At 30.4% G+C, this 14,464-nt stretch overlaps 1 protein-coding gene across 1 annotated transcript; it reads right to left on the bottom strand.

Annotated features, from left to right (window-relative positions):
* LOC112683431 (segmentation protein even-skipped) lies at positions 1-14,053 on the bottom strand. Its single transcript, XM_025554478.1, has 4 exons — positions 12,142-14,053; positions 3,363-3,605; positions 2,691-2,848; positions 1-1,418 (listed from the first exon to the last, which is right to left on the bottom strand). The coding sequence occupies exons 2-4, from the start codon at positions 3,547-3,549 to the stop codon at positions 480-482; spliced, it is 1,284 nt and encodes a 427-aa protein (XP_025410263.1). The 5' UTR covers positions 3,550-3,605; positions 12,142-14,053; the 3' UTR covers positions 1-479.
* Positions 14,054-14,464: the final 411 nt, after the last annotated feature.

Raw genomic sequence — 14,464 nt, 5'->3', positions numbered from 1 at the left:
TATTATAACACTATTATCAGTTAAAAAAATGAGAATATAAATAATATAATTACGTCAAAAACTGTGCCCTCATCGAATCCAACGACTAATGATGTGTTTCAAATTTGCCATCTCTCGTATGAACTTTGACGAGAATAAAATAATAGCCATCAATAAACTATTTATTCCATTGTGGCATAAATGACATTAATATTAATTGACAGATCTAAAAACTTAGATTTTTCTTTTGCGCATGGGAAGAGACCTTCATAAAACGTTATAGCACAAGTTATTATATTGGAATTATCACGATCTAAACGGTCAATGATTTTTATAATTCAAACGAACTTCATAAATCGTATAACGCTGCACGCGGAGAGGAATAAAAATAAAAACGGTGTAAGGAGAAAATAATTTTCTGATGGTTTGGTTGGGCTCCAATCAAATAATTTTCGATGCATTGTCGCCGCGATCGAAGTGCAAATGCAGTTGTTCGTGAATTACAAGTTAAGCTTCGCGGTTGTGACGTCCGGTTTGTAAGGCTGAAACAACTTGTTCTTAGTAAACTCCTTGTGATAGACGTGCTTGTGAACGGCCAACGAACATTCAGCCGACTGTAAGTCGTCCCTGCCGGTTTCCGGTGCACCACCGGAAGTCATGAAAAACGACTGCACGGAAGCTGGTGGCGGTTGCAGCGGCGGTGGCGGCAACCGATCGACTGTGGCCGGAGGTGTTGACGCTCCCATACCACCGCTACCACCGATACCGTTGGCCGGCTTGCCGTTAGTAGTCAACACGCAGTCCACTATGCCGCACTTGCAACTCGTACCGGTGGCCGCACCGGTGAAGTCCGTGGCATCCGCGGCCGACGACGATGACGACGAAGACGTCTTGTTACTACTGTCCACGGTGGTCATCGGCGTCGTAGCCTTCGGGTCCGCGGCCGCCGTGGTCTTGGCACCGTCGTAACCAGCGGACGTCACCGCGTGATGGTGCCCGTTGTTGCACTCAGCCGAGGACACGTCCGTGGCCGCGAACTGATGATGGTGGTGATGATGGTGGTGGCCGATGAACGGACCGAACGGTTTCTTCATCATTTGCTGCAGTGAATGCGTCGGTGGTCCCGGTCCCGGTCCCGGTGGCACCGGGCCGACGTAGTGCTGCGGTTGGAACTTACCGTAATCGCCGGCACCACCGCCACCTGTACCGGCGGCGCCGTGGAAGTACGACGGACCCGCGGCCGCGGCCGCTGCGGCTGCCGAGTACTGGTAAGCGTTGGCGATGGCCGCTATGTCGGGCAGCGTGCCGTTGGCGTGAGCGCTAGCCGCAGCCGCTTGCAACACTGTGGCTGCGAATGTGGGGTCCGTGTACACGGCGTATGGCCACGCCATGGCAATCCTTTGACGTTTATCCTTCATCCTTCGATTTTGAAACCAAACCTGGAATCAGTATCCGAAAAACACATATAAATTACATTTATTTGCAAAAGCTTGTTTTTCTTATCAGCCGGAGGAAGAATTGGCCCATTCAATGACGTATAGATGCACAACTTAAGAGTGTTATAATATTGTGTCATCAGGGAAAATTAAAGTTCGTTATGAATGCAAACGTACATAATATACAATATAATTACATGATAAATAATTATAATTATAAATAATTCCTGTTTACGTTGTTAACAGTAAACTATAGTGAAATGGTAATAAAAATTAAGATTAGAAATTTTTATGATAGATCAAGTTACCACTTAAATTAAACGAAAAAAGGAATCTTTAAATTATTTGATTATTCTCATTGAATTTAAATCAATTAAATTACAAATTGTTTGGTAGTTTTTTTTTATGTGATTAGCTACTTATTTCTGCTGTTAACATTGGTCAACGCACCACAAAATTAATCACGTTAAAAAACCAATAGAAAAATCCGATCCCTTAATGTATCTGAACATATGAAGCATCATAGAACCTTATTATACTTTATTTATATATTGTAATTGTAATTTTATTTATATTTACACCAAACGACAATTAACAGAGTAACATATAACAACAGGTAATAAATATATACTTATTTTAGTTATATTTGAACTTAAGGAGAATTATTGTTCAACTTATACTCTTTCGGGATGAGTAAGGAGTGTTTAGCCTAAAAAATGTCCACTGGACGCAATTATATTAAGCCATAAAATTAGATAAATCAATTTAAAATTATTTATGAGCATACCAAGAATATAGAAACTTTTATTTTAAAATCCCCGTCATATATACTAAATGCATTACCCATATGTTATCTCAATGAATCAATAACTATTAATAATCGTTCATTATGGACTGAAAAATATGATTTTGTTGTAATTATATGTAATATTCATGTAACTTTTTATAAAGGGTTTCTAAAATGAAGTTTTAATATACAAATGCTATCTGGTCAATATTCAATACTTAAATTTTATGATGTAATAAATTGTAATTAATTCGTATAAGAAAAATCGTATTTCCATGTAATCGGATAGAATTTAAAAAATTAAATCAACAATATCTAGTAGGTATCTGTTAAATATATAGCTTGACTTTGAATACAGTTATCATCGTTATAATAGTATTAGATTGGTAGATTTGCGATAGGTGATAGTAATAATTGCACTTAAATAGCACTTAGTACCTATTTCACTACATTGTTTAGACTAAAAATTGTACGGCAATCACACATACCTTTATTGTCGATTCGGGAAGATTTAATTCAGTGGCCAGCTCACATCTTCTTGGCCGGGACACATAATTTTCTTTGTAAAATTCTTTTTCTAATCTGAGTAACTGTTCTCTAGTGAAAGCTGTTCTGTATCGTCTAATGGTTTGGTCGGTTGAACCATCTAATCAAAAATTCGTGTTTTAATTATTATCACTTTATAATATTTAATTATATATTTTATTTATCATAATATTTATAGAAATATTAAAACAATAGTTTAGGTTTATTATATTTTATCATCATTTATTCAATATCATAACTAATAACTACTGTAAATACTCGTGCATTACTATTAAAATCTTACATATATAGTAATACGATTTTCTAAGGGATGGTGGTTAAGATATGGAAAGAAATGTGATAAACATAATTAATTTGTATAATCTAAAATATGTTCAGTTACTTTTTTAATTCTGAATAAAAGATATAAGTATAATTACAAATTGAACACAAGAAATAATTCAAGAGAAATGTTGTAAAAAATAAATACAATGAAGTTATGATAACTTTTTGAAAAATGTCGTTCCAATTAAAATAGTTGTATGATTTTAAGTGATTATTTTTACTTTATGATTACAACTTATTTGATTATATATCTATGAGCCATTAAGTAGGTATTTACAATATTAACTTACCTTTATTTTGTTCTGAGTTTGGTCTCGTGTCCAATCTCAAATTATAGTTTTGTAAATCATTTTCTAATTTAGGTAATGGCAATTTAGTAAACATTAAATTGTTTTGGCGTTCTACGCTTTCCTGTTCAGTCAATGCTTGATTTGCACTATTCGATCTTGACAAACAGGCATATGTTGAGTTGTGCATTTCTCGTTCAATGATTGTGTATTTTCATTACAAACCATTACAGTTTTACAGATTGACTGAAATACATAAAAAAAACTAACAATATATTATCTATTCATGATGATCAATATTTAGATTAATTATTTGTGAATTGTCATCATTCATTGCCGTTTAATATTTAATTTTTTTCATGAAGACATATTAAAATTACTTAATTAATAAATAATTAAAATAAATAAATAAATGTATAGTACAAAAAAATATATATATATATATCTTTATACTTGGAAGATCTGGAATAGATCATATAATAGACTTATAAAACATTAAATTAACTACAAATATTAAATATAAATATTATGACCTACTGATAATGGTATTTATAAGGTTCATAAAATTAAAATAAGTCCCTTGAATTCTACAAAAATTAATCATGCATTATTATATATACATAATATATTATATAAATCATACTAGATAAAATTTATTTCGAATATCATGTAATTATTGTTTTATTTTCATTCACTTCGCTTATCCAATTTAAAAACTATTATGCTCACGATCAGTTTAGTTCTTAGTAATAAAAGTTATATAAAGTTGTTTTTATTTATATTAAATAATCTAAAACTTTGTACTTAGACACTTTATGGGATATAATTTAATACGTTTTTACCATTTTTCGTATTCAAGTTTCCCAGTTGTTTATCTAATTTTATTGTATATTTTATTATACTATTTATATTCCATTTACTTCACTATTGGAGATATTTATAAAAGATACCATGGAAAGACATTTTTATCGTTTGTTGAATTACTGAAATCAAAACAATATTAATATACTATGAGAGTAAATAGTAATAATGAAATACACTATATGGAGAATACGCTGTATTTAAATTAGACAATAGTTAAGGAATTTTATTAATATTTTGACCATAATAATTTAATACATTGTAAATTTATTAAAATTAATTATAATTTACTTTAAAATGTATTAATACAATATCATCAATATCATTGTGTGTACAATATATTAATATATTTTTATATTTTATAATAAATAATAATATTTTATAAATATTAATATTACTATTATTTTACTAATTATTTATTTAATTTACTTACGAGTATATTTACAATACTACATATCACTCTGGGTAATATATCATTGGTGGGTAATATGTTATCTTTTTCATAAAATTAGTCGATTTCTGTAAATTATAAAGTATAATATAATATAAATATAATATTAATAATAGTAATGTAATGATATGATTTTTTAACGAGTTATTTCTATAGCACTATTGTCGAATTTATCTTACAAATATTTATAGTTTTGCCATTGTTAATATGTGGCAAATATTTTTAATTTAAGTCCAAGACTCACAACTGGTAAAAGTGAAAGAAATAAAAGGGTTAAATGTGTATATAGAACGCAGACGGACGCTTTTTTTCTATCATTATACATATAATGTTTCATTTATCCAGCAACACTTGAATTTGAAGGTATTTATTTAAAATTTGAATGTGTTAAAATGTATGCGAGTGGGTCTGAATTAAATTCATACGTTATTTACGCATGTCTAAAATCATATAAAAGTCTTATTTTAGTTGTTTCAATTTATAAAATACCTAATTAAAAATAAACTATTATTGTATAAACAGTAGACTCTAAAAGTAAAAATATGAAAATGTATCATTAAAAAGCCTCATTGGAAAAATTACCTTATTTGTATAAGTATTATAATGTTCATGGTAAAGTGTATTGAAATACTAATTTTATTCCATTACTGACATAATTTGATTGCATTATAGTATGTGTTAGTGAAAAAACTTATTTTAAATGTATTCCTTAATAATTGTTCATTAAGCTCCAATTATTACAAATTTAATATCGAGAATGAATAATTTAATAACAAAACAAACCGATGTTTTCATAGTTCGATATTTATTAGATGAAAATTATATTATAGTCGAATAAACGACATTAATAAATTATAAACGAGAAATTGTTTTTCAGTGAGCATATAATTTAGTATGTACATTAATAAAATTTCAAAAACATTTTAAATTATGTTTATTCAAAATGCTTATTAAATACAGAATACCTAAAATACCCGTGTCAGTAAAACTTACACATATAATAAAGTTTTACCCTAAACAAAAATTTGTTTAGGTACATAAAAAAAAAAAGTAAAAGTTAAAATTTTTTTAAAAGTAAAAATATTATATAAATTATATTTAAATTATTTTTAGAATTATTAAGAGAATAATAATTATATCAAGATGATTTTATAACGTTAAATATTTCCTTTATGCATAAATTGGTATTAAAGATAAAATGTTGAAGCTATTTTTTTATTTCAAGTAAGTAACAAATAAATTAACAAAATATTGTAAGATCAGTGCTGTGTAAAGGTTTAGATTTATTAAATTGTATTCCCATGGGGAATGCACAAAATTGCATATTTTCAAAATTGAACCAAAACATCATTGAAAAATTGTGTCTAAATGTGATTTATGAGTGTAGGACAAATTATGATTGTTATAACTAACAATATAATTATTATAGGAAGTAAACTGATTGGATAATAAAACTAAAAACAAAAAGTAGTGTTCTTATTATTATTTTAAGTGTTTGAGTTCTAAAAAATGATATTATGAAAACATTAAACTGATAAAAATAAATATGTATATATATATATATATATATTTTTTTTTGATTTAAGTAAATTTCATAAATTGTATCACTTATATTTTATATAATAAATTACATTCACGAGTTTGTACGTAATAGAAGAAACAATATAATTTTTATAATTTGCCATAGAATTCTCCATAAAATATTATGTATTTTGTTTAATTATACATGAATAATTTTCAAATTAACAAAAATTTAATAAGTTATTTTATATTTATATAATGTAGGTACAACACAAATCAACTTATAATTAGAAGCATATTTTTATTTAGTATAAATTTAGACTAGGCAATATTTTAGACCATCATTTATTTAAGAACCAAATATACAGATAAGTATTTATATCGTATATATCTTATAATCCATCAAATATTCGAGAATAGTAAATAGTAATCTAAGCAACATAAATGATAATATAGTGATACATTGGCAGGATTTAATATCCACAACGTAAATTGTATTTTACTATCAAATGTTCATATTCGTATAAATATGTTTTATAAACTTATAATAACTCATATCGGGAAACTAAATAAAATACAAATGTAGATAATTCGATTTATAATTATTAGATTTGGAACTTATAAAAAAATTATAAAACACAGTAATAAACAATAAAATATGCACTAAAAAACAGTAAAATATGAATTTAGTATATTTATTATTAATAATTATTAATTAGTATTAAAAATGTAAAAGATAATAAATAATCATATACTTAATTAAAAATTTCTCAATTTCTTGAAATAGGTACCTTCCTAGTTTTTAATTTTAATTGAAATTATAAAATAACTTTATTATTATCGACCACTATCTGTCCGAATTATGTTTATCCTTTAACCACACATGAATATTTTATAATTACATTGAGGAGTACAGCAGATACAGACCGTATTTCCTTAAAATAAAGTTATTTTTTCAACACGAAAATAATATTGAAATTTAAATCAGGCACGGCTCCGAAGGAATGAGGGAGTTACAGCCCCCCCTCAGGGTTAAGAATTCCCTTAAATAAAACTAATAATTTTTTCTAATTCTAAAAATGTTTAAAAACATTAGGACATTTATTGACAACTCTACAGTAAACATCACTACTGTAAAAAGAAGTTTTTAAATTCTAAGAAGAGTAAAAACATGACTTCGTTCGAGAACGACTGAAGAATTTATATTTAATAAAATTTATTAAACATAAATTCTTCAGTCATTCTCGAATATACGCACATAGATAAATTGAATAATAACATATATGAAATGTTAGATACTCTTGCTAAGGTAGACGCCTAGAACTCGTTATTTAAAATGTGTTTTTTTTAAGCTTTTATCTTAGATCTTGCCCCACCTAAAAAAATAATTCCCTAGAACCACACTTTCTGTAAAGTGTATATTTACAAATAGGTACGTACGATTGTATTAATATTTTATTTTTTCGATCCTCTGAAATTTATATAATTTTTAACTTTTAAATTTGAATAATTTATCAAAATATGCAAAATAAACACAAAAAAGTACAAATAAGCATTTTCCTGCAAAAACCGATGAAATATGCAAAAATATACACATTTAAATTTTTAGATTTGAAATCATGGCATCAAAAAATAAATTTATTTTGTACACTGCTATATTGAACAATAAATAACAAAAATATGCAAATGCAATAAGTACCGAACCCTGATAATTATAAATAATCCACAAATAAATACATACATTTGCATAATATAAGATATCATGGTCCAATTAAGTATTAATAGTACAAATTTAATTCTGATAAAACCGTTGGATTATCTATCGGGTCCTTTTACATTCTCCACAACAGAACAATCAAACGGTATATATTTATTTAAAATTATACTAATAAAATATAGATAGATACCATATTGATTAAAAATACAATATGATGTCAACTCATGTAATTGAGCTTGAATAAGTGATCGCCGAAAAAAATTTTGCAGACTTATAACAATCATTATAATTATTAATAGACAATAATATATCTTGATGATTACGACATTTTATAAAAAATAATATAAAATCAATATCTCCACTAAACAGTTATTATTAACAGTACTTTTTCATTTATTTATTGATCGAACTGTATAAAATAAAATTGTAGTTTGTTAAAAAATAAAATTGGAATCACACAATCCGTATGATAAATATTTTCCGTGAAAATATACATTTAACTTATATTTGATTATATGTACCTACATTTTACGTTCGGATATATACTTACCAGATCTGTAACGGACTAGTCATTCATGCATCAATTATTGGGCCTACATGTAACTAAATATTAGATGAATACCATTTCGGCCTCCGGGCTATAAACAAGTTATAGGGGTTGTAATAATATATTTATAAAAGAATCCAGTTAGGTGCTAGTATATAATCCAATCACGCGAAAGTATAAGAATCATCTTAGTGTACCAATATCTACCGTATTTTGAAGTATTGTCTTGCAATACATATTGTAGTACCTTGTACCCGTGAAAGTAAAATTATATTTTTATTTCGATTTTAATACAGCTCGAACATAAATTGAATATATAATTGTACTTGTTATATTATAATAAGCAAACATTCGTAAAATCCAAACATATATAATGTTATCTCACACACCTTCGTACTTGTTAATTTCGAGTTTATATTATGTATTATTTATATATTGCAGTCATCAGAATTGTATTTTAATAATTTATTGTATTATTTATTTGTGATACACATAGTAGCGCCGAAAGTAGACTCGAAACCAAACAATTCAGGTTGAGGTTGTTCTCAAAAAACGGAGGCACCTAACTACCGACACACCATTGGATTTAGAGCCTAATAATATTTACATTTTATTAACTATATTATTAGATAGCTAAATAAGATACGCGGATTAATCTACTGGGTAGTGTGTACCAACGAGTTGATTACCAACCGTGTTTGTTTATAATTCACAATAACTAATAACTTGCCTATCCAACCACTGGAGACTGGATTAACTCAATTACCACTGAAATATTATCAGATAGTACATTTGCCCAACCTGAACACAGGGTTTGGCGCTACTAAATAAATATAGTTTTAATGATTTAAGTTTAAATATCAGCTGATTTAAATCTATATCAGATAGAAGATCCATTTAATCTATTTCAATAAAGTATTTTAATGCAGTTAAGAAAAAATGTTTATCGGTTTTGATGACACTGATATTAAGTTATTAATTAATCAAAAAATGTATTGTCCCATACGGTTTATATATTTTACATATCATAATGGATCGGACCAAACTTCCATCAGCTATCTAATCCAGTTTATAATAATTTCATAAAATTATATTTTTAGTAAAGAAAATAACTAATATAATTTAATTGAAATTCGTTTTAAATTATAGTAAAACCAAATAGCCCTCCCTTCATTGAGTTCACTCAAAATCAAAAATTATGTTATCACATATAACTAGGATATATTTAATTGTGTTTTGTATCAGAAAAAACTTAAAAAAAAAAGAAAATAGTTAATTATTTGGAAAGAACCAAATTCGTTTGTCGCATTTATTGAACCGGACATAACTATGATAATGATTATTTTATTTAACGGGGTCCAAGTAGATTCTTATCATTTTTATTATTATTGCATTATATATATTATAATATTATAATAAGCAAGCATTTTATTAATAAATAAAATCAAAGTACAAAACTCTAATATAAGACTTTTCTATTTTTTTTTTTTTTAGTTAAAATTGGTTTCATAAATTTGATAATGACATTATAAAGTGCTTATATTGATTTAATAAGTTAATTATCTTCAGTAATAAAACTAATACACTTATTCTTTTTGGCTCAAAATTGTTTTCAAAATCAATAATATATTGATTTAAAAATTATAAGAACAATTTATTTATTTATGCAATCACCTGTTCATGTTTTTTTTTATATATATCAATATGTATAGTATTATATCTCTACCTATATGAATTTTTATGGTTGTGAGTTTTTAATTATTAAATAATAATTAATACTTCGTGTGTTTTTTTTTTGTATAAACATATTTTATATACCTACAATTTTTTAAGTATTTTTTTTCATATCATATTAAATTCAGTGTAATATCATTTTGAACAGGTCTGTACAAGTTTCTTGTATAAAATATTCCTAATTTACTATCAATAACTTAATTACACAATATAACTTGTTTTCAGTCAATTAAACAAAATAACATCAAGTTTAATTTACAATTTTAATCCATTACATTTTAAGTTAATATAGTTACAGTATATTTAGTATGAGTAATATATGAATTCATTCGATAAAACACTTAAAAATTAGTTATCATTTATTTTGAAATAATTATCCTTTTACTTAACGTATTTATCGCATTGTAGTTGTATACATATATAAGTATAATTTTTATAATATAAAATAATCAATATATTTTTAATGTTAACTCTACTAATTATGTTTTAAAACTTGCTAGAAAAAGATACTTTGGTAATTTAAAGCTATTCATCAGTAAATCAATTTATTAATGAATTTAAAAAGTATTAAAAATGTAATTTTAATCATCCGATAACTTGTCTTATTAGCATAGAGATACTTAACTTTTTATCTAAACATAATATAAATAAATAAATGTAAATAACATTTGTTTAAATTATAATATAATAAAAACACGGTTAACAAGATTTTAGCTCAATTATCAATATATATATATATATATATATATTTATATTACTCCACAGTTTTTTAGTGTTTTAATTCCAATAAAATCAATTTCAAGTATGTTTACTGTTTAATCTATAATGAGTAATCACATTTGTTCGATACTATACACTTATTTACAATCATTACGTATTACTAATTTACATATATTGACTTATCTGGATTTATAAGTTGAGATTTGTGTTTACAATTCGTTCGAGTATTATTTCTTGTTGTCCTGTGATTGTAATTTGAACTCAACCAATAATATTTTTGTGGATCAAGATTACTAATCATTTGAATATAATGATACTAGATATTTTTTAGAAACTGGTAACCTTCTCATAATTCATATAATTCAATGATATATATATATGAATTGTTCAGAATACATACGTAAGTGTACATGAACACATACAATATTAGAGGTATAAACACCTGATAAAGAAATGTCACGGCTACTATTAATAATGATAATTATTAATCGAGTATATAACGAAACGATTTATAAATCGAAATAAAATTATACTCCTAAAATTTAAGTGTTTATACATTTTTTCGAAAATGAACGAATTGAGAAGTAATTTGAATGACATCTAAGACAAATGTGGAAGATAGAAAAAAATTAGTGGTCAACGGTTACAGAACGATTCAATGAAGAAAATAGCTTCGACTAGGAGGACATAAAAATTATATTTTAAAATGAAAACATGATTTTGCAAAAACGTAAGTACACTTTAAACTAGGCGTTTACAAATTAGAAATCGTGTGTGAAACGTAAAACCAAGAAATTTTAAATTTTTTTTGTTTTGTTTTACAGATAAAGCTTAGGTTTTATAGATATGCATTGCGTTCTCAGCAGATGTGTAAAAAATCATTTGGATGCAAAACCTGTGATAAAAAAAGTCAAATTTGGGGAGGGGGAAATACGATTAATGCATTAAGAGTAATTACGTTTTACTGGAACGGAAACGGATATCAACCGATTGGGCAACTATCGGCCGTGGAGGCTCGAGGCCGCGCGTTTTTCGGTCATTGAAGATTTGAAGACTGGGTGGCGGCACGATCACGTCGTGACAAATTATCAGTGGCGTGCAACGGCGGGGTACGTTTGCCGGGGACCGTTTCGACGTGATGACAGTACAGAACGAGACAGAACGGGACAAGTGTTACGAGCGTGCAAGAAAATCGTATAAGCACACGTAGGTCATGTAATGTTATACTCACGGTACGTGACAGTGACGCGACGACCACGGTGTACGATCAGTTCCGGTGAGAAGGCTGCGGCGACGACAAAAACGACCGGTGGCAACGGACGCGGCGTACAGGACTGCGGTGCTGCGACGACGAGCGTGTCGCGCGTGTGTATACGGACTGTCGTTAGCGCGCCGCGCGCCTGTGGATGATCCGTGCGGACGTGCGAGCGACGGCAGTAAGATATTATCGGACGTGACGCGTGTCGACCAACGGATCCGCAGCGACGCACAGAAGCGGAAGCAGCGGAAGCGATGGTCCAGCGGCAGCGGCAAAACAGCAGTAGCAGCAGTAGCAACGGCCAGTGGTAGGCGACAACGGTACAGCAGTCGGCGTTGGGGGCGGGCGATGGACGAGCTTAATAAACGTGGTCCGCCGGCGGCTGGGGAGCAGCAGGCGGCGGCAAAGGAGAGTAAATCGGTTTTTAATATTGAACGTCCTTTCCGGTTTGGCTGACGACGGTATCTGTTCCTCTCCTTCCAATCATCCCTTTCGTTTACTCTGCCTCTCTCACTCTCTCACTCTCTCTCTCTCTCTCTCTGTCTCTCTTTCTCTCTTCGCAGAGGGTATCCTCGTCTGCCGTGCAAAACGTTTGACTACATTATACGCGCATATAATACACGTATATATGTATATAAATCGGTGGCGCGCGCGAATGCGTTATAATAAGGTATATTATCGTGCTGTGAAACGGGACTCATGGGCCCCTCGAGGATACCATCGCCGCGCCCCGACCTTCCTCGGTGTCAGCCACGCACGTCATCCCTTCCGACTATTGGCCCACTCCCATTTTCGCGCTATGCACACGCCCTCCGCAGCGGAACGCGCGCGCGCGTCCTCGCGTTGTCGCTCCCGACAATTGATTTCCTCGACGTCCTGCACTCGCTGCCCTTCAGCAGGGGGGTCGGAGGGCGTGGCATCGGATTCGCGCGGACGGGTGGGTTTTCCGTACGCACGCGCGCCCGTTCCGTCCACTGCTGCGCCATCCTCCCGCGTGTATATTGTACATTATCCTGCGCGCGTTGTCGTTTATATCCGCGGCGGACGCGCGCAAACTAATAGCAACGATATTAAGGATTTAACGGCGTGAATAATGGTTGTCGTTCAGATTGTTTTCATGAGTATTTCATTTGCCACCCCCTCCACCCTCCTCCGTGCACCCGCGCACCGCACCCTTATCGCGTCCGCTCGTTTCAACAATAATAATATACACACACATAAGCGCGTGCGTGCGTATTAAATCCGTGCGCGAGACTGAACGCTCCCCGGCAAGCTATAAGTGTACATTATTATTGCACACATGGGGTACGCTGCACGCACAGACGCGCGACCGTGGAGAAATATTGCGCCCGTACACATACACGTGCACGTGCATACCGTACTAGCACGCAAACACCACCCGCTCGCACGTTTCGAACGAGCGAAAAAATCGAACAACTCTGCATGCCGCCGTGCGCCCGTGCGATTCGTTTAGCGGGCGGAGGACCGGTAACCAATAGTCGTGCGCAAATCATGTGCGTCCTGCGAAATATTAATCGTTTATTTTTCGATATCATCATTTTCACGCGCTACCCCTGCAGAACTTATTATGTGTATACAGTATATATATATATATATATATACATGTGCGACAGACTTGGGTAGAAAAAGGCTAACGATCATTCTGCAGTGACGGAAATAAAATGTAGGGCTATTTTCATAATTGTTACTACAAATTCGTTGTATCCTTTATTCAGAAGTTATTAAAAGTGTGTTTAGATTTTTTCACCTCGTAATCGCAGTACGTACCCGTGCGTACACATACACGGTTCTTTCAAATTTTACGTCACAGCTATCAATGCTCCGTCATAACATTTATAACGTTTGATTAAATTGTTATTCTTCTTACTGGTATCCGTTACATTCTGTGTCGTGTGTATGATATTTTTTTTATATTTTTACGATACAATACATACTTTAATTACAGTTACGATGTATCATTTTTAAAATTTGATTCAGTGAATTAAATAATTGCTATTTTTATATTAGTAAATACACAAAAATAATGAATGTATTTTCTAGCTGTTATATGATCTGTCTGACGATTGGAAGTAAATACACGATAGATCTTAAGCATTTTATAAGCACATACAATGATGAAATGAAAATTCTAAATATTTACGAATCGCTCGTTACAATAACTATAGCAGTAGATTTCGGTGGGGTGCATGTTCAATGAAAAAAAAAACTCAAACTAAAAGGGGGAAAAATGATTCGTGATATTAAGATAAGATATACATTCGAAGAGGTCTAAAAT

This window comes from Sipha flava, unplaced genomic scaffold, assembly GCF_003268045.1.
Source record: "Sipha flava isolate LNK unplaced genomic scaffold, YSA_version1 225_pilon_pilon, whole genome shotgun sequence".
NCBI classification, from domain to species: Eukaryota; Metazoa; Arthropoda; class Insecta; order Hemiptera; family Aphididae; genus Sipha; species Sipha flava.
This window is presented reverse-complemented; position numbering and strand designations above follow the sequence as displayed.

Excerpts from the sequence above, each read along its gene's own strand:
- LOC112683431 (XM_025554478.1), bottom strand. The coding sequence starts at position 3,549 with ATGCACAACTCAACATATGCCTGTTTGTCAAGATCGAATAGTGCAAAT. Across the intron at positions 2,849-3,362 it reads AAACTCAGAACAAAATAAAG|ATGGTTCAACCGACCAAACC; the intron begins GTAAGTTAATAT and ends ATTTTTGATTAG. Across the intron at positions 1,419-2,690 it reads TTCCCGAATCGACAATAAAG|GTTTGGTTTCAAAATCGAAG; the intron begins GTATGTGTGATT and ends TACTGATTCCAG.